General features: G+C 51.1%; 9 protein-coding genes across 9 annotated transcripts; 2 read left to right on the top strand and 7 right to left on the bottom strand.

Annotated features, from left to right (window-relative positions):
• Window positions 1-354: 354 nt before the first annotated feature.
• On the top strand, window positions 355-1010 carry AA0111_g2106 (hypothetical protein; the record flags this gene model as incomplete). The annotated part of the gene is made up of 3 exons (XM_028647841.1): window positions 355-408; window positions 488-541; window positions 642-1010. 3 exons carry the CDS (start codon window positions 355-357, stop codon window positions 1008-1010), a joined length of 477 nt encoding a protein of 158 aa, XP_028509836.1.
• A 300-nt stretch (window positions 1011-1310) lies between these two features.
• AA0111_g2105 (hypothetical protein) lies at window positions 1311-3296 on the bottom strand (the record flags this gene model as incomplete). Its single annotated transcript, XM_028647840.1, has 3 exons — window positions 1311-2577; window positions 2626-3178; window positions 3230-3296. The coding sequence occupies 3 exons, from the start codon at window positions 3294-3296 to the stop codon at window positions 1311-1313; spliced, it is 1887 nt and encodes a 628-aa protein (XP_028509833.1).
• A 1552-nt stretch (window positions 3297-4848) lies between these two features.
• Window positions 4849-5766, top strand: AA0111_g2104 (hypothetical protein; the record flags this gene model as incomplete). Its single annotated transcript, XM_028647839.1, has 1 exon — window positions 4849-5766. One exon carries the CDS (start codon window positions 4849-4851, stop codon window positions 5764-5766), a length of 918 nt encoding a protein of 305 aa, XP_028509834.1.
• Window positions 5767-6409: 643 nt separating this feature from the next.
• Window positions 6410-7716, bottom strand: AA0111_g2103 (hypothetical protein; the record flags this gene model as incomplete). The annotated part of the gene is made up of 3 exons (XM_028647838.1): window positions 6410-6976; window positions 7095-7369; window positions 7518-7716. 3 exons carry the CDS (start codon window positions 7714-7716, stop codon window positions 6410-6412), a joined length of 1041 nt encoding a protein of 346 aa, XP_028509831.1.
• Window positions 7717-8164: 448 nt separating this feature from the next.
• AA0111_g2102 (hypothetical protein) lies at window positions 8165-9131 on the bottom strand (the record flags this gene model as incomplete). The annotated part of the gene is made up of 5 exons (XM_028647837.1): window positions 8165-8239; window positions 8289-8354; window positions 8407-8507; window positions 8561-8636; window positions 9129-9131. The coding sequence occupies 5 exons, from the start codon at window positions 9129-9131 to the stop codon at window positions 8165-8167; spliced, it is 321 nt and encodes a 106-aa protein (XP_028509832.1).
• Window positions 9132-9443: 312 nt separating this feature from the next.
• On the bottom strand, window positions 9444-11566 carry AA0111_g2101 (hypothetical protein; the record flags this gene model as incomplete). The annotated part of the gene is made up of 2 exons (XM_028647836.1): window positions 9444-10029; window positions 10116-11566. 2 exons carry the CDS (start codon window positions 11564-11566, stop codon window positions 9444-9446), a joined length of 2037 nt encoding a protein of 678 aa, XP_028509829.1.
• Window positions 11567-13840: 2274 nt separating this feature from the next.
• On the bottom strand, window positions 13841-16366 carry AA0111_g2100 (hypothetical protein; the record flags this gene model as incomplete). The annotated part of the gene is made up of 4 exons (XM_028647835.1): window positions 13841-14911; window positions 14958-15575; window positions 15627-16150; window positions 16201-16366. The coding sequence occupies 4 exons, from the start codon at window positions 16364-16366 to the stop codon at window positions 13841-13843; spliced, it is 2379 nt and encodes a 792-aa protein (XP_028509830.1).
• Window positions 16367-16913: 547 nt separating this feature from the next.
• On the bottom strand, window positions 16914-17320 carry AA0111_g2099 (hypothetical protein; the record flags this gene model as incomplete). Its single annotated transcript, XM_028647832.1, has 2 exons — window positions 16914-16983; window positions 17058-17320. 2 exons carry the CDS (start codon window positions 17318-17320, stop codon window positions 16914-16916), a joined length of 333 nt encoding a protein of 110 aa, XP_028510157.1.
• A 1451-nt stretch (window positions 17321-18771) lies between these two features.
• Window positions 18772-20536, bottom strand: AA0111_g2098 (hypothetical protein; the record flags this gene model as incomplete). The annotated part of the gene is made up of 4 exons (XM_028647831.1): window positions 18772-19395; window positions 19447-19766; window positions 19824-20323; window positions 20373-20536. 4 exons carry the CDS (start codon window positions 20534-20536, stop codon window positions 18772-18774), a joined length of 1608 nt encoding a protein of 535 aa, XP_028510158.1.
• Between the last annotated feature and the right edge of the window lie 1640 nt (window positions 20537-22176).

Raw genomic sequence — 22176 nt, 5'->3', positions numbered from 1 at the left:
CATAAACCGACAATACCATATCTGGATACTCAATGAAGAAAAACATGACAACTATACAACTCGTAAATGACTCTCACTAAGGAATTCCTGACACTCGAGATAGCGCAATCTCCGCATTTACTAGGGCCTTCGGGTGTCAAAACTCACCTTCACCTGTTCACCATCAGTTCACTATCACAACAGCGCTACCATATACGAACAAACATCCATCGCCATATCCCCCGCCTCCGAAAACTTCGCAACTCTTCCCACGCACACCAGTCAGCCATCCCCTTGCCATCATATACCACGGCCATACACTAGGATCCAATCAAATCACCAACATCAACACATTCTTGAAACACCAGAGTCACCATGTCAGGCAACGAAGGCACAAAGACTGGTTCTGGTTGGACAGACAAGGAGCGTGTATATCTTTCCCACCCTCCCCTTCTCACCCCCAAGCCTCCGCACAATAAGACTGACAAGAAGAAAAACAAACAAACAGCTCACCTACCTCTTCTCTCTCATTGAGAATTCCAACGTCAAGTTCGACTACAACGTACGTAGCCAATGTCCCCATTTTCCCTCTTTCGCACATCCCCACGCTCACTCCCCGTCTTGCCATGAAATACACCAACAACTAATATGAAAAACTCTAGAACACTCCACGCCCCGCCGGCCGTTCCATCATCGCCTGCCAGCGCATGATAGACCGCCTCAAGAAGGCCACGCTCAAGGACGAGCTCGAAGCTCTCACGTCGGGTGATCCAGGTACCAACGACAGTACCGGTACTCCGAAGAAGAAGACTCCGACTCCGCGTAAGCGCAAGGTCAAGGGCGATGCTGCTGCTTCTGCTGTTGCCGAGGGAGAAGCGGATGTCAAGACTCCGACTAAACGCGGTCGTAAGAAGGAGGTTGGCAGGGATCTCACCGACGAAGAAATCGTTGATGGTGATCTTGTTGAGGGGGAGACGATTGGTGTTAAGCCTGAGCCAAAGGAGGAAGAGCAAGTCGGCGAAGATTTCTGATTAGTTCAGAGGGCTGGGTTTGATCGCATAGTCGCATTCACAAGGATGTACTACTGATATCGTTGGATCTCGGCGGGAGCTATGTGAACGGACATACATGTAGTCTGATCGGCGTTCGTGAGCGAAATATCCTCTACTTTCAGACAAGGCATGAACACAACGGGATGTGAAATGGAACAAAAAGGTACCTCGATAGCCATTAACAGAGCAAACGAGAAGAGGAAAAAAAAAGAACAAAGTTCGAATGGGTATCTAAACTATACATCGTTCAACGTGCAACTTTCTCAGTCGTTTCAAAAATCATGACTTTCCCCTACACATACACAAAGTCTCTCTCTCTCTCCATCCCCTCGAATAATCTGGTTTCGTAGCCTTGTTAACAATAGGCGGCGGACCATCCGTATCCGGATATGGCAGCGGCGCTCCAGGCGGTGGTCTCGCGAAACTGCTTCCAGCCGGCGGACTGGTCCTCAACCCGCCGGAAGACAGTGGCGGCGGCGGACCATAGCCATCCTGCAAAGGCGTCTTGGGTGGCCTCGGCGGCGCATTGCTCAACCTATCATCCCAACTCGTTGCACTACTCATCCAAGAAACCGGCCTTCCCGCTTGAAACTGCTCATCTGAGCGCCGACCCGGAGACACTAGTTCACCAGAGTGACGTGGCGGGAGGTCCGAGAAGCCATCTGTACTGGCCGACTGCGGATACTCATCACTAGACACAACGAGGAATTTGTCGTTGTCGCTCGGCCGTCTTGGTTCCGCCGCGGGTCGAAATGCAGGATGGATATTAGTGTAGTATTCTGGTGCAAGTTCCTCAGCCGGTAGTTCGACGGCCATGGGTGCAGGGTCTGGGACGGTGGGGAGGGGTTTATTGGGTGCCTGGGCGCCTGGAGAGAAAGGAGATTCGCCTTTGGCCGCGCGCTCCCAGCGGACTTTTGCGAAATGGATTCTGGCGATTTTGGCGGCGGAATCGAGCGTCATGGATTGGACGCTCTTCTCTGCAAGGTACATGCGCGTGTTTGTGCTGATTTCTGCGAGGGCGTTCCACTCATTCATTCCGAATTCCCCAACACCCACATTGACATTCAAGCGATAGTAATTTTCCGGATTGACATGTCGTTTCGCAAGGTTGTCCTTCATTTCCTTGTGTGTCTTTTCGCAGTCTTCAATCTTTTGAATGAGCTTGCGGCGGGCCTCTGCAAAGTCGCCGATGCCGCCTGACACAAAACCTTCCCACCACAGATGTTGTTGGGCGTTTGTGCCTTCGGGTCGCTTTCCCGTCCCTATGCTCACAAAGACGCCGACTTCGCGGCCGGGCCATTCGTTGCAGACGGCTTCATCGAGGGCCATGGGGGCTGGGTTGTATTTGCCGGAACCTTCATCGAGGAAGACGGATTGTCCGACTTGGATGGGCTTGAATGCCAGGGCAGTCGCGGATGTGGCTCGGCCGGCTTGCCATATTGTGGCGTTGGGTTCGATGGCGGGTTCTTTGCGGGAATCGTAGGAGCGGAGCAGGATCTGGCCAGCGCCAGATTTCCTTGTGCCTTTGTACACGGCCGTGACGGCGCTGTCAAGGTTAGTAGACTGAAACACTGCTCATGTATGATTCACTCACGTCTTAGTGCGCTCTTCCCGGTTGTCGTATAGCAGAGCGTGAGGGTTCCCCCACTTCATGGCGGCTATGCGCATATTTACGGGCGTCATGCCAATCTGGCTGTAGTTGCTGGCATTACTAGCGCTCCTTTGCATACGGCCCGAAATAGCACTGCCCGGGGTCATGGGCGGTGCATCCTGCCCATTGTGGTTGTCGTTGCCTTCGTCATCGTAGATGGTGTGTTCGCGCACACATTGCATAATAGCTTCCTCTAGCTTGGACGCCTTGAACAATGTAGATCGATATGGTATGCCGGCAAACGTTTTGTCCGTCTCAAATACTCTTCTCGTCATGCGCACGTATACGTCTTTGCACGTCTCCACGTCCATTCTCAGTCTACCCAGCATTATGGCAATCAGACCTCCGGTGCCGGTTCCTACAATGAGATCGAAATGTTCACATGGCTTTGGTACTTCGTGCCGTTTTGGGGCTCGGCCTTCGGTCTCGACAAAAGTTCGGTGCATCAATTCTTGGAGGATTATCAGCATGGAGTACCCCCGCACGCCTCCGCCGTCTGTCACATGGGTTAGCACCTGCCATTCTGGAGTCTTGCATCATAACCTACCTAGCGACAGAATGCGCAGCGGCGGCCCTTTAGTTGTGTCCTTCCGACGCACCCCGTTGAGTGCCATGTTTGGAGTAATATGCGCTGGTTGTGTTGGGTATCACAGGTTCTAGGCGGTTCTGCCTGGCACGGCGCGTATACGTCTTCGCTGCGTTGTGTGGATAGAGTCAGGCTGTCGGATCCCGCTGCTTCCCAGTATTTCAGGCTGTGGGCTGGCGTGGGCTGATTGCGCGGCTGAGGATTTGTCTGGAATCGTCGTGTTGTTGGTGTACTAAGCAGTAATGCGTGGCTGAGAGGAATCCAAGCCTGGGCGCGCGCGCTCGAAAGCGCTCAAGAATGGCGTTGTGAGGTCGGCTGCTCGGTGCGCGAGCAGAAGGGCATAGGATACAGTCACAGGAGAGACAGGCGACGAGTAAGAGGAGTTCACGTGGAGGAGTTAAGAAGATTCTTTGACTCTTGCCGGTCATGGCCAGCAGCCCAAGTTGGTTCACAGCGTCGTCACTCGTCATTCGTCACTCGCCAAGCACCAGCCATAAGCCGAACTGCACCGCCACCTCGGCTCCGCTCTTTAGCCCACCAAAACCTGGTTTATCCTGGCATGCCGCACGCCGTCAGAGCCCAAAGATCTTCCGTCTCTACCGGTTTTACGACAAAAGATCTTCATGCCCTTGCAGCGGCAATGCCATGGCCCGCCTGCTAGAAGGAACCTCCCTCCACAACGTCGACGCGAACGAGTGACTATCCAATCGCCAACTCTGCGGCCCTGCTTCGGATGGCCATCCTTCCATGATACGTCGCCTTCTCCGATCGAATAACGATGCAAACTACATTTTGATCGCGATGAGAGAAAATGCCTCGCTTTGTCATGATTGATCTATTGTGCCTATTCGTTAGCGTCTCGCCGAGCTGCTGCAACACCAACCTGGTACATCCAGTCCATCGTAGACCTGCACGCTTACATGTTATGATATCGTACGATGCTTCGTGAGGGTGTCTATTCGGCTTCCACGTGACGTTGAAGGAAGCCAGCTGCCAAGGTAATCATGCAAGACCTCTACGCCACCAACATCCCATGCAAGAGACAAGCTGGACAGGTGCAGGGGAATAGGCCCTACCTAGGTATCTTGCGGTCTGCATAAGCTTACAGCAGGCCAACAACACTGTAGGCTTCTAGTTTTCTCATCTATGCATACATACACTACTCTTGAAACACTTGGTTCAAGTAGGCAACAATGCCTGCACAGTGTCATGAGATGGATGAAAAGCCTCAATCACAACTTTTAGCCCACAGGCATGATAGCGTGCTCGATGATAGCATCCGTTGAGCTAGTAGTAAACACAGGATGTGAGGTTCACAAACTTCTGCGGAAAGACGTCAGGCCGCTTGTGTAACACGGGCTGTCTTGTTGAAATGGTAGTACGAGAGACAGCGCACTTTCCCAAACAACAACTTCTGGTTAAAACTGCGACTTCCTTGTCGTTCATACTGATAATACGTTCTTTGTATATTCGTGCTCTCATTGGTGGACGGCTGCTGCTGCCTAATCGTGTTCGCTTCAACTACTTCACGTTCTTTGTACTTCAATTTTGAACCAAATCAAGTCAACCTTTATATCGAGATGGCCAGCAGCTCGCTCTTCCTGAGCATGCTGCCGGCTGAGATCCGCAACACCATCTACGAGCTCGCTCTCACCGCCCCAGAACCTCTCCGTTGCTTCGATCCGGTCCTCTGGGACGAGTACAACCCTTCTAATAAGAGGCATTATCTCTACCTCCGTGCGACACCTACCGACGCGCTTGACGAACTTGCGTTTGAATTTGACACTGTTGAGTACAACCAGCTCAAGTATGTTAGCAAGGAAGTTTACGCTGAGACCGTTGGCTTGGAGCTTAAATACAACGAAATCACACTGCGTGTCTCCAGAAAGAACGGATACGCGTCATCTTACCTACTGCTGAACCGATGGCTGTCGTCCATACCCGTCACGAAAAGGTCGTGGATCAAGACGATCAACATCACGATAGAGACCATGAGCCGTTGTGTGGAAGGTGGGCCCGAGGACGCGTATACCCTTACTTATCTTACAAGGCTATGCAACGACAACCCCTCGATGAGGGTCAAGTACTACTTGCCTATGTGGCGCATCAAAGTTCCAACATTTCACAACTCGGAACTTACAAAATGTCATCCACTCCGGACTGCTCCGACTGTTAGCGACTTTATTACATATGCTGCGGATGTCTACTCGTACATCCGCGGCGTAGGGTTTGGAAAGCTGTATCCCGGAATCGATACAAAGTCAGCGCTCACTAGGGAGATCTGGAGGCCGTATCGCACCCTAAGTTTCGATGAACCCGTGTATCCGCCAGATATGGAAGCTAAAAACTTGACGTACTTTCCCAATGTTTCTAAAAGCACGGAGCTACCCATCATCAAGAAGGATATGACATGGGCGGCGCACGGCGAGGTCGTGCCAGAGGCAGAGCAATGGATCGGCTACAAGCACGCGAAGGATTGGGTTGAGAATGGCATCTAGAGCGGGGGTCGGAGCCATGGAGAGAACATGGCCAACAACACCTGGAAAAACTGTTTTCCTCCTATGGAATGCGAGTACGGACATATAAAATGTCGGTGAAAAGAGCTGGTCTATTATTCTCAAAGAAGGAGAATCAACGCAGGTGATTTTCTAAGCAAGGCTGACTGCGGCAATCTAACTCTTTTGGACCATACCGCTAGTGTGCCGGTATACAGGGTATCTTGGATGGATATACTCGATACTCAACTACCGAAGCATATAAGGAAGGACAGCTTCCGTCAACAGGAGGGCTTTAGATTTACTACTTTCTTTACTCGTATTTACGGTACATAGAACTTGAAATCAGACAAGTCTTACTAAAGCTTCTTTGTATTTGTTAATTACGACTACTAAGCGCGACTTCTTCACTGCCTAGAAAGCACGTCTCTATATACTCCAACACTTTTAGACTGGTGGGCACTACAAAAAGGTATCAGCGGAGTAGTACGTGTCTTCGACCATCACAACCTTCTCCCATGTTCGCACTGTGATTCTTGATAATGCAACGCATCCTCTATGATTAGTGAGACGACGTGACAAGTTGCCAACATCATCTACGTGATGTCCATAGTCGCAACACCACCTTCCCACCCTCCAAACCACTCTACTTCTTCCCTGGCACCTCAACCAACCCTCTCTTCTCCTTGATCCTCCACTGAATCGCCTTGGCAAGGTAATACAGCACTTCCAACGTCGGCATACTAACCCCAGCATTCCTCCCCGCCCTCAACGGCTCCCCCAGCAAATTCTCATACTCGAGGAAATTGCCCTTTACCAAATCCTGCTGCATACTAGGCTTCAGCCAGCTCTCCAACGGATCAACATGAATCGTCTCCTCCACAACCCCTGGATCCAAGTCCATACCGCAGACCGCCTTGGCCGCGGCAACGATTTCGCGCATGGCTGGTCGCACGAGGCCGTCGAGCGCGCCGTCCGCTAGGCGCAGCCGTCCGTCGTCCAGGCCCGTAATGGCGCAAATTGGATTCAGACAGGCGTTGAAGACCAACTTCTTCCACCGGTCGTGCAGGACGTTGGGCGAGTAAGTGCACTTTGTTTTGCCGCCTGCCGAGTACATGTGCACGAATTCTTCGGCGCGTCGTTCGGGCACAGCGGGGTTGATGTTTGATGTGGGAAAGGCGCCAATTAACAGTTTATCGCCCTCATCTTGGATCTAGAAAAAAAAAAGTTTGGTCAGGTCGTGCAATCAATAGATATATACACATACAAACTTATCACTTTCCAGACCAATACAGAAAGAAAGAAAAAAGGAAACAAGGATAAATACTCACAATAGTACCAGGCCTAGTTTCCGCACTGCCAATCATGGAAATACCACTCAGGATACAAACATTGGGATGAGGACGCAGAAACGGTTTCTCGATATTCAACCCGTTTTGCAAGAGTATCAAGGTAGTCTTGCTCGCATTGCTGCCAGTGGGGAGAGCAGGGCTGATTAGGTCGACGGCCGTAGGAAGGATATCCGGCATGTTCTTGGTGCAAAGCATCACATAATCGAACGGCTGCTCGATACCCTCCCCAACGAGATCGGGAATACTGTTGCGAACTTTATTTCAAGAAAACAATGGTTTACATGTTAGCTTGCCTTTTTCCTCATGCCACATTACACACATACAACCCACACTCAGTATGAATATTGGGCCGTCCCCAAAAGTCGTTCAAGTGTAGAAGAAGAGTGAGGTTGCCAAACATACCGACACTGGGTCTCCATCCCTTCAAGTTTCCATGATCGCAGCTAGAGATTGTGTATCCGTGTTCCTTGACGACGTCGTAGTTGGAGCGTAGGACGAGGGTTACCGTTGCCAAACCACCGGCTTCGAGGTTGACGGCTGCGATTGCACCGACGGCGCCACCGCCAACGATTAGCACGCTCTTCTTGTTGGAATCAGCCATTGTGTAGAGTTAGTCCAAGAGATGGTCATACTCACGTTACATATACAAGTGGCGTCTATGGCGTTGACAAGATAGGGCGCGACTGACGCGTTAGTGGGGGTGGAGGGGCAACCACGACTTGGAAACATGATTCCGTCGGAATCGAGCCGCGTCGTTGTACCTGCTACAACTGGAAATCATCACTTGACAATCACGACTGAAATCAGCAAAGCTGCTATGTTGCGGTCCCTTCAATCGAGCTCCATTTGATGCATATGTAGGTTACAGTCCGTAAATTCGTGGCTGGTGACCTTTTGTCGCCAAATCTTCCACCGCCTCACACGCCTTCATTTCTTTATCGCACTGATGGTTTGATGCATTGCTTGAGTCGAAGGTAGAGCCGTTCCATTCCATCCGCCCGAAGACTACGCCGAGAGCCCAGCAAAAGAGAGAGAAAGAAGATGCACGCTTAGAAGACGAGAGCGGCACCCTTGGTCTTCTTGTCACCACCAAGCTCGAAGTGCTTGCATCGCTTGAGGGCGAGCTGCGGTGCGTTAGTATTTGTGAGCTAGTGGAAGGTGAGTGCAGCATACCTGTGCCTTGGTCTTGCACTGTGTGCACTCTAGACGGAGAACGACCTTCTTGGTGGTCTTCGCCCTCTGTTTGGGTGTCAGTCGCCCGTTTCTTCATCTCGAATGCGTGTGATCATACCTTGTGGAAGACGGGCTTGGTCTGACCTCCGTAACCGGATTGCTTGCGGTCATAACGACGCTTACCCTGCGCGAACAGCGAAGCCTTGCCAGCCTTGTACTCTACACAGTCTCAGTATACGGGTGGTGCGAATGCGTGGACGTGCATCACGTACGGGTGACCTTGTGCTGGGTGTGCTTCTTGCAGTCCTTGCCCTTGCAGTAGGTTCGGCGGGTCTTGGGAACGTTGACCTGGGAGTGGAAGTCAGCGTCCGTGATCAATGCCTTGAAGCTCTCCGTTTCCTTTGCTAGCGACGAATGCGGGACGAGCGAGCGGAAAAGACGATGGCGAAGAAACGGTACCGCGAGGATGCGATCGTGTAAGTCCTGGAAAGACAATGTCGCCATGAATTATACGAGCGCAATCCTGCGCCTTTGCGGATGTTTCGTAGTGCGACGTAAGATATACGAGCGCATGATGGTTTGCTGGTGGAGTCGCCGCCCTTCTACTCCAAGGCCCTCGCGTCTCCCTTATACCAGCAACAAGAGACATTATCCAGCCCAGCCGTCGTAGCATCAGATGTCTCCCGCCGTGTCCCGTTCTGATAAGGTATTGTCGGTACAATGTCGTGGGGTCGGAGGTTTCGCCTCGCCATCGTCATCGATTCGTGAATTCGCTTGCTCGTCGCTCGTCGCACATGTCGTGTCCTTCGCAATATTCCCGGCAGCAAAGATATCACTCACCATTTTGACGGATTTTGCTCTGTGGTTAGTATGAGCGAAAAGTTGGCGGTGTTGCTGGAGGTGTTGAGGTCGCTGCGCCGATATTGCTAGCGTTGTGTGGGCTTCGGCTAGGTTAGTAAGCCGACGCCACACTACACCAGCCACAGCCAAGACAACGGAGAGGCACATTGGGAACATCGGGTCCTTCGTCATCATGAGTTGATCGGGTAAGAATTCATTGTGGTATCATGCGTGCTAAGTAAAATGCAGATCGCTCGCCATATACCATGTCTGACCATGAACCCGGTAAAACAAATGGGAGCTCAAACGTGAAGACTAGTAAATCGGATGTCCCTCTTCCCACTTCTGGACCTCCTTCGTATCTCGAGATGCAGATGGAGGGCTGCTACCCATGCCAAGACTGAACCTGCTGCTCTCACCTTTCGCAGGTGTTCTTCCATCGTCGATCCGCTTCACAGGACCGACCCATTCCCACATGCGGGCAACATCGCCGCTAGCTGTTGTTCGTACACCTGCGCGGATGTTGCTGTTCTTCTCAACCTTTGCCTGCACCCTCGCCCACAGCTTCTGTCGTCGCTTTGCATTAAACTCTGTCCTCAAGACATCGTCCCGCAGTTGTGTCATACTGATGCCCTTCTCAGCGCCTGAGTCGTAGTAGCCCAACGCGGCTTGGTCCTGGAGTCTGTCATACGCGTCGCTTGCTAGCTGCTTGGCCCGAACTTCCATCGCCCGGTTACTAGTATATGAATACTTTCCGTATGAGCCAGTGGCAATGAGGAAGAGTATTGTTACAATTTGGAGAAGATGTCGTTCAAAGGATTGTCGGAGGGATCTTCGGACGCTGCAGGAGAGTGAGAGCTTGGCGAGGGAGGTGGATGCGAGACGCCGTGCGCCTGTCGTTCTGTGTTCAAGGAAGAGTGACTGATTAGTACAATTCCACGTCAGAAATGCTGTACAAGTGATGGGACTAGCAAGGAAAGTACTTACCCGTCGGTGCTTTCGATTATTTCTTCCCGCATAACCAGCTCAGGAAAGGCTCTGTCGAACAGCTCACTGAATTCCTGATCCGTCAAGCTCTTGCTCTTCTGAGATGCCATCTGTTGCTTCAAATCCACCTCGCTCACTTCAGGGCTTTCCACTAGGTTTCCTGCTGCATCAGGCTCTCCGCACTCGTATTGGGCCTTGCGTTGGCGAAGTATCTCCGTTGCCTTGTTCGCGATACCGTTCACTTTGCGTGTCTTCTCACTGTCCGGTTCGCAGGTCGGTGGCAAAGGAACCAGACCACCGAGGGACAGCGGATGATCCTTCATGATGAAATCGGGATCGCACCTGAGAGTCAATCCGCGGAAGCACTGCGCGTGTGGCGGACAAGGCTCGCATTGTGGGAGGATTTGGTCCGCCCAGCTCGGTATCTCCACACCAGCAAGTCCGATGGCATCTCGTCCAACGCCGCAGAAGCCAACTTCGATCTTCTCCTGCCGCCATACGCCAGCGAAGGCGGCTGAAGCTGTGAGAAGAAGAGTGCCGGCCATTGCTTTGATTGTTCCAGTTTTCTTGCCTTTCTGCCTACGTCTTCGGGGAGGCAAAATGTCCACTTCACCAGCCCTTGCCCGCTCGCGCACTAGATCAAGCTGCTCCTCTGGCGTGAACTCTTCGCCGGCATCTGCGAGATCATCCTCCTGCTGCTTCACACGCGGGTCTGCCACGTCGAATGTCCCCCGAGTGGGTACCATGACGCCGTCGTCTTGTTGCTCAGTCTTGGGTTGAAAGGTCCTCCGGCGATGCGCGTCGCTCTTGCGCCTCTCCTGAGCATATCCTGTAGTGCGCCTACGACGGTCGCGCGATATCGTGTCTGGCACTGCAGGAGAGCTCCCACTCTGAAAGGGGTTCTCCTGGGTGAAGGGACTGGCAGCGTCGTTGCGATGCCACGCTTCCGGCTCGGGCGTGGGTTCCTTGGGCGCAGGAGTGGCGCTTTTGCGTATGCGTCTAGTCGCGGGTCGCTCATCTACCTCAGGTTCAAGCGCTCTGCTGTGTTTGGCAGGAATAGCCCGCGAGGGTGTCTTGGCGCGTGGTGCCGGTACATCTGCTTCCTCTGTCGGTTCGCGGGTTGTTCGTCGGGTTGTGCGTCGTGTAGTCGCAGGTGTAGGTACTACGAGCGTCTCGTCTTCGGCATCGTCTGTCTCTACTGTGCTGGCTGAACTGGAGGGAACATCTACGATGCCCCGCGTCGATCGCTTTGTGCGTGCCTGCGCCCTTTGAACCTGTGCTTTCTGGGGAAGAACGAGGTCGACGAACATGCCAACCAGAGCAGGCTTCTTTGCCGAGGAAGGGTATTGAACGCCATGTCGGAGTAAGATGCTCCTCAGCTCCGGGACCGTTATCTTGTTTGGATCCACGCCATCTTCGTAATACCAATACTCTCCGCGCGCATCAGCCATGTCGGTGTCGTGGTGGGGTAGTTGAGGTGAGTCGACGATTCAGCGGGGGTTGCGACCGAGACAGTTGCAGGGCGGAAGTGAGACAGGCGTGGGTTGGCTCGTGTGGTCGCGGTGATGAGTGATAGGTGGAGTTGGAAAGTCTGCGCAGCTTGTTTGTGATGTCACCGAGGCAACTGCGGGCCCGTGCGCCGGATGCCTCTGCTTTCATCTGAGCTCTTTCATTCACTCCAAGTCACACATCTATAATAAGGATCGAAAAATGAACACTACATCCAAAAATACAACGTCAAGACCTCTGTGAGGGAGTCAGTTTTATTAATTCTATTCTTCAAAGTTCATCGCACGCCTGATCTGCCATATGGCACGATGCAGTATAGGGACTTTCTTTACCAACGAGAGAGCAGAGGCAACATTGTCGTGGTCTTGAAAAGACCAGAGCCGAGAAGTGGAGATCGTCGCTGGCTGCACTGGACATGTAGCGTATCTTCACATTTCATCATCTGTCATTGCACTTGATAAGATCTTCACATTCCCCCTTCCACCCGGCGCCTGAACAGTGCTGCCCATAACTTGAATCTGAGCTCCCATTCGACTGGAACCGGGGTCGAGACAGATGATCGCGGTGTTGTGACAATATCCGGGTTAGGAAAGAATCTGATCCTGTCCCACAGTCTCTTCACTTCTAACGGCGCTTCCCTCACAACCCGAATAGCACGGAACTTTTCTGCTGTACTCATTCTGCGTTCGTATGATTCCCTCATTATGGGTACTACGGCTGTTATTGTTGGCCACATGTCCTCTAGAGCGTCGCCGCGCGTGACGCTAGACACCACGATGCCATGCGTGAAGATAGAGATGTCAGTAGCTTCGTCGCCCAACTTGTTGAGCAGGTTCGCTCTGCAGAAGTGGTGCATGTTGTACTTCACTCGTAGCGATGGGCTGTTTATCAAGACTTTGGTCAAGTAGGCCATCGTGCTCGCCATCTCTTGCAGTTCTAGCCAATTTTCGTGGTCCACAGCGGTAATTTTGTTGGAGAGTGTTAGACTCGTGATCCACGAAAGTCTGTTGGGACCGAGCGAGCGAGTCAGGTCAAGAAATATCATCTTTGCTGTTGATGGGTGTTTTTCGTCCCGTAAACTCCTACGTGAGGACTCAACCATATGGCCATCGATCCTCACAGGGTTGTGTTTGAATTCGAGCAGCCGAGTCTCTCTGTGAAGTTGGCGACAGGTCAGTTGCAACTGGTTGATGCGTCTATCGTTGAATGTCAGACTAAAATCGATATCACCCTGGGGACTAGTTGATAGTGCCAGGGCATGGATGTGGTTGCGTTTTTCCCCTGGTAAGCTTAGCAGAGGCGATGGGTTAATGGTGCGGTTTTTAGGGACGTTATGGTTGTAAGAATTTGGTTATCGAGATCACTGAGTTTGAGACTGCGTGTATTACGGTGTTGAGAGGGAATTCTTAGCAACTCAAGAGCCGCTCCCTGATTTATAAGCTCGGGAATGAGACTACAGGAGCACTCGAATTTATTGTAGTTGAATTGCGTGGTCGTACAGGCTTGTGCATGACAGTGCGTTTTCCACGTCACTTACGATGTATTGACGCTTAGTGGGGGTGATGACTGTCGAACTATGAACAAATTCCGTAGCGCACTCAGCTACGCGAATGTCACAAAATGTAGTTTGATTATTTTGTTATTGTCAAACTCTTCATCAGCGAATCAGAATGATTCAAAAATCGGGCTTGTGGTTTAGTGGTATAATACTCCCTTAGCATGGGAGTGGTCCAGGGTTCGATTCCCTGCAAGTCCATCTTTTTGCTTCGTCGAGAGAACCCAGGCACGGATCAGAGAAGTTCTGTAATACTTTTTTTTTCTGAGGGCGCGCGAACACCAAGATTGGGGATCATGTGCCAGTGAAATCGTTCGCGCGGATTGAACTTTTTTGATGCCGCAGCTGTCAACCTATTGATCGATATCTTATACTACCAAGTACTATATTCTGATCTTCTAGAGTGTTGTTGGTGTAAGCATGCAGTGTCAAAAGAATCCACCTTCTGCGCCACATGTCAGGTCAACTCGCGCGAAGACATTTGCATCTTCTCGTGGTCACAGTACACCACAAGGACTCTCAGATCTAATTCCAACTGTGGGTAACCAATTTGTGTTGTGTTACAGACACGTTTGATAAGGAAAAGACGCACTCGCTGTTTTGAAAAACGCCACAACAGTAACAATGGCGTGTACAGAATTACCAATGGTGATCACACTACTTATATGATACTTACATCTGAGTCAGCATCTTCATGCATAGGTACGCCGGAAGGTTGATCAAGGATGAAGCTGGCAACGCCACGATGCATCTCCGTTTTGTCACTCAATCTTGGCGTCACCGGCTCTGCATTGATATCCCACAGCACCAGACCCCACATGACCGCATGCTGCAATGTCTGAAGACCATTCTTTCGATCCTCTGATGCGGCTTCCAAGGCGAGTTCCAGGACCGTCTCGTGGAGCAGCATAAGTACTTCCCTTTTCGTGTTGCGTTCGAGCGATCTTCGTAAAACCTCAATAGTGATATCATCAGCCACGTAGACGTCGCGTTGAGATGATGTGTATTTGCGTATACTCGAACAAAGATATCTCCAGGCGGTGAGATAAGCTTCACGCTGGCGGAAGGTCTCAATTGCTTCTTCTTTAGAGCTGCTGATGAGGTCGTCGACAAGGTTCAGCACATCATCTTGGACTTCTGTACTAGGGCGCGGGTGTACAGCCTCGGGAGCCCAATTAGTAACCAGTCTGCTCAATCCCTCTTCAAATTTACCGGCGCTGTCCGTCTTTCGCCGTTTTCGTGGCGGTACAAAGTCCTGGCCGATAGCATATCGTGCCCACTCGTCACTATCTTCTGTGGTATATTCGAGTTTGAACTCATCGGCGATCGCGTCTTTATCTTTTCGTATTTCGTCGCCATACATCCTATCGAGTCTGGACAGGTTGTCGTCGGTGGCTCTTCGCAGTTTCTCAAGCGACATGCGTCTTTCCGGTTTGTAACGTAGACAGCGCGAGATGACCTGGCATAGGCGCACACTGTATTCTTTGGGAAGTTCTTCCAGCGTATGTGGGAAAATACTATCTCTGCTTCCAACAGTTCCGTCCCTCAGATCTTGAACATGCTCTGGATCCTCGGATCGCTTTTGGATATTCTCGTAAAAGCTTTCCTCTTTGTGGGCCATCATTAGTGCCCACGCGGTCATAGCTAGACTCCAAATGTCTGACTTCTCCGAGACAGGCCAATCGTCTGGTGTCCAACCATCATGTTCGTACAATCCAGCACCGTCTCGTTCCTAATCGAGGTTAGCATCGCTTCGATAGTGCCAGCGTCCTACTTACTGGAGGCATCAATCCTGGCGTGCCTTGGACCTTCCTTTTGTCCATCTCACGTTCGTCGTCTTGTTCAAAAGCGATGTCAAAATCAGATAAAACGACTCTTGGATAGGCGGGGTATTGAGTGTTATCAGATCGCAGGAATATATTGGCATCTTTGATATCGGAATGAATGATTGGTCGCCACGCCACCGAGGTGGCATCTAAATCTAGGTCTTCTCCAGATGCGATAGGTGACTTATGATTCTGATCCTGCCCCTCGAGATTCGGTGTTGAGCAAACACCCTGTTGCAACGCCATCAGCGCCTTGGACACCTGACTGAGTAGATACCAGATGAAATGCTCGGGTACAGGTTTCTTGGGAGTAGTGTGTTTATGCCCGTTGTAGACGCGGGCAAGAGTTCCAAGTTCGGCAAAAGATGAGCATATATTGAAGACAGTCGGCGCCGGTTCTTCGTCGCTGCGATCATGAATTTTCCTAGTGCAAGATCTTCTGGTGCTACCGCGTTGTGGTATCATATGCGAACAATTGAGTTCGCTGATACGCTGGTTCATCCGAATCTCGTGCTTCGCGTCGTTGAACTCTTTCGCATCCAGTGCCTCTAGACATTTGACTGTGATTTGCTAAGAACGATGAGTAAGGCCATCCAAATGCACCTACGCTATAAGACTCACATCTTCGATTACCCCAGCATCACTCGTCCGAACATAAAGGAAAACTGACTTGCGAGGCATCGTCCCCTTCTCAAACCGCCGCTTATCCGCCCCGCTTCCGTCAAGTCTAGTCTGATAGAGAGTCATCGCAAACTTCCAATTGCCGTTCTGATGATTGTAGAATTCACGTCGCTGCCCCACCGTAGGAGCTAAGAATCGCTTTCGTTTGGGATTGTTTCGAATATAGAATGGAGGCGAGCGCTCTCCAGTTGAAGCTTCTGATATAGCTGTAGGCGTGTCTACACCATCTCCTTCCGTTGCGTCTCCAGTTGCACCCGACTCTTGCGATTGTTGTTGCGCTACCTCTGCGTGATCTACTGAAGCCACTGGAGCTTGCAAGGCCATTGGTGGAGCAATAGATGGTGGAATCGAGAGTCGCCTGACTGCCGTCGCCGCAGGTTGGCCAGTGTATACCTTCTTTCTCCAATAGTTTTGCTTGACTCTCCATTGATTCACAACCTTCCTTCCGCGGCTGCCTCGGGGAACTATGAAGGTGAGCCACATACTCCGAATCTACTTTATGTTATCTACATACATTCTCTGCCTCTCTTTCTGATAAGATGCCGCATCATCGCGAGAAATGCGTTCTTCGTCTGGTTGTCGAGGAGGCCATCGTAAAGGTTTGCATCATCGTCATCTATACTTTCATACGTTTCGATACCTCCAATATTGACAACGCGAGGATCAGGATTGTTCGCCATGGTAGGTGAATTGTCGTGATCGCTAGGTTAGGTTATGCGACGAACTGCAAGATCGACTGCCCAACTCTACGGATATATGAACTCGCTGTGACATATTGCAAAGCAGCATCAAGGCGTTTTGTATCGCTTTGTTGATGGTCTTTAGGCATTGGTCAATGAGAAGACAATGGAGATGGAGATACCAAGATAGGAACGAACAATGTGGGGCGTGCTGAGGAAGGCGCTTTGTTGCAGCGGATGAAACTCGACTTCGAGCTAACCACTTTCCACAATATTCTGCAAGGCAGTGCGTTGTCCTCTGAATATCTGGATAGTATGTCAGAAAGTCACAAAGCAGCAGCACATAGACGCAGTACAGTAGTGCAGCTGCTGTTGAATATAGACTGGCTTATCTCACTTCTCGCCTCATTAGATTATGATAAGCCCGCAATTGTATTCAATTTTGACTAGCGAGTGTGTTCTATCCCATATCTCTCATCTCACGACAAAGTCGTGAGACGATAGCAAGACTCCTTGTTCACATTCCGACCAATGTGTCTTTGGATCACTACTGATCACACTCATACTGAGTACCGCAGTCGGTGCAATTGCCGTTGTGGATCTCACAACAGATCGAGCTATGAGAAGTTTGTTAGTATCATTTTGAACACCTAGAGGGCTAGTTCATTCGCGGAGTTGGAGCTAATCTCACCAATTGATCTGGCAACCGCTAAGGCAGCCCATACTGGTGCAGCCTCCACATCCTGAGTTACATGCCTGAAAGCAACCAGCACGCTTTTCGAGAGCACGACGATCCATCATCGCATCTCTAGTCAAGAGAGATGTTATACCACGAGGCATAGCAGACATATCGCGAGGAAGGAGGTCGGCATTGATCAGGGGTCCGGGAGTAGCCGCCGCAGTAGTGGAGAGGATGAGGCTGAGAGCAACCGAGATGGTAGTGAGGTACTTCATATTGATATGAAAGTCTGTTGATCGTGAAGTGAAGATGATGATGTGATTACTCGGAAGGTTTTGGTACTCCAAACGTAGCCAGCACCCACCTTCTTGTATGATCCTCGTGTGATCAAGACCATACCTGCTCTACCTAAGACGCACTTCTGGTCCCTACCAATGTCTGCCTGGTAGCTTGAAAGCGTTGCTGATGAGCATGTTGATCCACTTGGTATTGTTGGCCAAGCTCCAAGGAGAGCAAATGAACGCTTGGAGTTGGGTGACCGGATCGAAAAAGAATGCAAGATAGATTGCATGATTGTATATAATGAGCGACATGTCAGCGAGGAGCGCTTGGTATACCGTTCCGAGTGAGACAGTTTCAGGCGTTTCAAGCGGTCGCTCGGCTATTGCTCTTACTGGAAAGGAAGTTTTAGTCTAGCGAGGCAGTTCAGCTCTAACAATGACCGAATGCACGGCGGAACGGGCCTTCCACTGCTGCTTTAACTCAATCATACCCTTTTGGCGAACGGAGGGAAACTACGATGAGTTGGATGTGTGTATTCCAGGTCTAACCTGAGGGTGGCCTTGCCAAGCTGGTTCTCAACGCAGACACGGACTTACGCCTTGCTAAGCTTATACGATCCAGCCAACGCTGAACGCTTGCTCATAGTGAGAATCTTGGCGATGGCGTGGGATGATAGCACTACCAGTTAAGGGCCACCAGGCTTGTCCAATCTCTCCTACGATGCTGTACCCTTGTATGCAACATGGGGACCTCAACAGCTAGGTCTAGTAGCAGAATAGGATCTGTGATCGGAGGATGGCTTAGACCTTTGGATGAATGTCGCGGTGACAGGCCGGTCCTAAATATACGACGAGCTGGGAGCTGGGTCGAAGAGTTGAGCAAGATTTGAGATTTCCTAAACAAGGAGAGGAGGCTCGATGATAGAACAGCGAAGATGTATAGAGTGTCGTCGCCAGTTATGACAGGTTTGCGTGCTCTAAACGACAATAATTTGCATACCGAAATGGGCCTGCGTGATTACAATGACGGGCCGAATAAAGACAATGAGATGGTAATGGAGCTGACGGGAATGAGCACTTGGGTAGTAAGATGTTACCCGTAAGAAACGGCTGTCGGTGAGACGCTAATACGGCATGTGAGGAGGTGAGAGGGGGTTTCCTCCGATGCGGGGTATCTGCCTAGCCCAGCGATGGTATCTTGGCGGTCGCGCTAACACGTGCCTTCTCATTAGAAATTATGTCAGAGGATCCTCCCCACATCCTAACCATTTCTGAAACATAGTTATTACGGGTCAACATGGCAGTATGCGATCGTTCAGGATATATCAAAACAGCTCTTCTATTACAAACTAAGGCTACCTCAGCGCGAGCGACCTGTTAAAACCACGAAGCCGGATGTCCCTCATGTCTACGAGACGAACTTCCGTTGAGCAAAGTTCGATATTCTAGACGACCTGGGTCTGCTGAATATGCGGCTCCTTCTCACCATCATCACCAGAGCCGTGGAGGCGTTCCTTAGCGGCTTGCCTCGCGATAGCATCCATATCCACTGGAGCAACAGCGGCCGGACCATCGAAGATGCGGGCAACCTCCTCGAGTGTAGGACCCTTAGTCTCGGGGTAGACGAAGTAAACGAATATAAGATCCACAGTGATCAAGAGAGTGTAGAAGAGAGCCAAATTCCAATGCTTGGGAAGGTTGTCCCATGCAACAGGGTTGGTCTGACCACCGACTGCAAGAACAGCCTGAACAGTGATGTTCATGATCATCAGACCTTTGGCACGAAGGGCGTAGGGCAAAATCTCCAGGGCGTATGCGATGAGTAGACCAGACCAAGCAAGAGCATAGAAAACACCGAAGATCCACACGAATGGAATCTGAGCGTAGCCAGCTGCGGAGTTGGTGTCGCCAGAGTTCTCGTAGACAGCGCAGGTGACGGTCCAGCAGATGAACGAAATGACCATACCGGTGGTGGCACCGAGGAAAAGTGGACGGCGACCAACTTTGTCGATCAAGGTAGCGCCGTAGACTGAAACAAAAAGAGCCAAGATACGCTCACCACCAGTAAGCTAAACAAGACGTTAGTATGAATTTCTGTACATCGATTCAGGTAAACCTACACCCATCTTTTGGTTCTCGCTAGTGATTCCGGCGCCTTCGTAAACCAAGTTGATGTAGTTGGAGAAGAGCGCGCTGCCGGAGTATTGAGAGATGATACCGAGGGAGATAAGAATCGCCAACCTCCACCGGTTACCCTTTGTCTTGACAAAGTCTACGTAGCTAGAGTTCTTGTTCGCATCGGCTTCCAGACGGATGACCTCTCTCATCTCAATGTATTCGAACTGAACGGTTGCATTGTTCTTGTCGCCACCGGCATGGTAGTACGCGAGAGTGTCCAGAGCCTCCTCGTAGCGTTCCTTGGAAATCAACCAACGAGGACCTGGGGAGTTATATCAGCTTGAGTTCTTCAATCGTCCAATATGTGGGTCGAACTTACTCTCAGGAACCCACCAAAGAAAGCACAGTTGAAGGAATGAAGGAAGGGCTTGAAGAAGGGTGATAGACCTCCAAGACCAATCGTTGCTAGCTTGAGATGTACCCCATGCGATCCATGCGACGAAAAGCGCTCCCAAGTTCCACAAGCAGTTGTATACGGCGGTGAAGATACCACGGTGCTGGGGATGGCAGATCTCGGTGAGGAGAATGGGCGAGCACATCTGGGCGAAAGAGTTACCGAACCCAAGAATAAACCTGCCACCCATGTAGATCTGCCAGTTCGTAGAAAAGGTTGAGACAAGCGCACCGGCAATCATGATGGAGCAACCAACGGCGATTGGAATCTTGCGACCGGTCCACTGGGTGAGGAACGGGACAAGGAAGAAACTAACGATCGAACCGATGTTGTACATGTTGTTCATGAGACCCAGTCGGTTACCGGAGGGCTCGCCAAAGTAAGTCTGCCAGTAGTTCATCTGTTGCGAAGAGTTCATCATCATGCTAGATGATTATCAGTCGAATCCAATGTGTTGCGAAAAGGAACACTCACCCGTCGTAACCAGTAGTTGCAGAAGCAATACAAAGGACTGAAGAGTGCCAGAACAGCTTTCGCATGTTTGGGTCCTTGTACCAGATAACCTTCTCAAACTCAGGCGCTTCCTCGCGAGCAACCGCGCTGTTGCCTTTCGGCGCTCCCATGGAGATGCCCACCATCTTGGATAAAGAGCAATGTGCGACAAGATAGCGTGAAGATTGGGTTGAGTTCAGGACCGGTAGGCTTTGCTACTGATGGGCGAAGTTCCTTGAGGATGCGACTGACGCTCGTTCAGCGTCCAGTACTTATATTCGATCTACAATTACTACAAGAGACCCACACCCCGGTTGAGCGTCTCGTATGCTTACTCCACCGCGGGTTGACGGACATGGATACCGCAATTTGCAGGATGACAGCCTGACAGCAACGGAGGAAAGCACCAGTAAGGTGATACCGAGAGAACCCCACCGAGCGATCCGTTGGCACCAGGCCCGTAGCGCCGTGGGACTAGAATTATAAGACTAGAGAAAGCCCGTCTTGTCATATCTAGGCACTGCTCGCCAATACCGATATCGAAGGTCCGATGCAATTTGTGGTCTCCCCATGGGGTGCTCAGCTGCCTTCGAGAAGTCTGTGATTTGAACGCTAGAACATGGAACAACGATGGATGGCAGATCCAATAATAGGATGCAGTCTATCATTGGTGCTTGATAGCGCCTTGATATTGTTCGCAATAGTCAATAGACAACGGAGGCATACATTGGAGGCATACATTGGAGGCATACATTGGAGGCATACATTGCGGGGCAAAGAAGCGGCAAGTGTAGAGAGACTTGCTTGCAAAGCCTGGTAGTTCCAGTATATCACTTGGAGTTGATCAGATGATAGACGCCTTCATCACAAGATTTTGACGCCATCTGATTGGAAACTATCTTCAACGTTGAGCCATGTGTTGCTTGGTGTTGTGTCTGCTCCGCGATGCCCCATACGCTTCCGGGCTTAATCGAGAGACCCCTCGAAGACTCTACACACGCCCTGTGAAGCTGTGACTCGCCCCGCGGATAATTTTACCTACCATCCGGCACGTCTCTTAGAGTTCTGCACTGAAGCCTTGGAAAAGCCAACCATGAGTCCGGTTGTGGTAGGTCAAGCTAGTAATGCGATGTCATGACCTGCCAAGATGGATAAATGGCCCTACACGCCGAACCTGACGCTCTGAGAGTTGTTTGTACTGACGAAGTCGATAGTTGAGGTTCTGCATTGGCAGACGTTGAGAAAGCGCAAGTGGCTACCATGATGTTCTCAGATAGGTTGTGAGGGTTAGGACAGGTCGTCCCGCGGCAGAAGTCGCGTGTGCGACGCGAGGTGGCGGGAAGCTGATTAGGTGAACTTCGGAGCTATGCCGCAGGCCGCGTGCAGCCTTGGCATGCGCCTACGGGAGGCATCCGGAGTAATCAACTACGAGGTCGGTGCTCGCACAGATACGACAGATACCTCAACTCCTTGGATCCGTATCTACATAAACGAGTTCCAGGCGCCGAGCTGTTGGTGTCACAGCGATATCGTTCATGCGCAAGCGAACAGGCTAGTGGGGCCTTTCTTCCCATCGCAAAACGTCTCGTCTCGCCAACGGGTGGCTCGCAAAGTGGTACATGGAGTCGTGATCAATGGCGCTCACGGACACAGAACCGACCTGGAAAGTCACCTTGGCGAAGACGCCCCCCGGTCGCCGGGACCGCGCTGCGCGTCTCAGTGCAGCTTGCCCATCTGACCGGCAAAAGGACATGGTGGTGGTGGCGTTGTGGTGGAATACCGGTAA

Source organism: Alternaria arborescens, assembly GCF_004154835.1.
Source record: "Alternaria arborescens strain FERA 675 chromosome Unknown contig_4, whole genome shotgun sequence".
In the NCBI taxonomy this organism is placed as follows: Eukaryota; Fungi; Ascomycota; class Dothideomycetes; order Pleosporales; family Pleosporaceae; genus Alternaria; species Alternaria arborescens.
The sequence above is the reverse complement of the archived record's forward strand: the minus strand, read 5'-3'. Positions and strand labels throughout refer to the sequence as shown.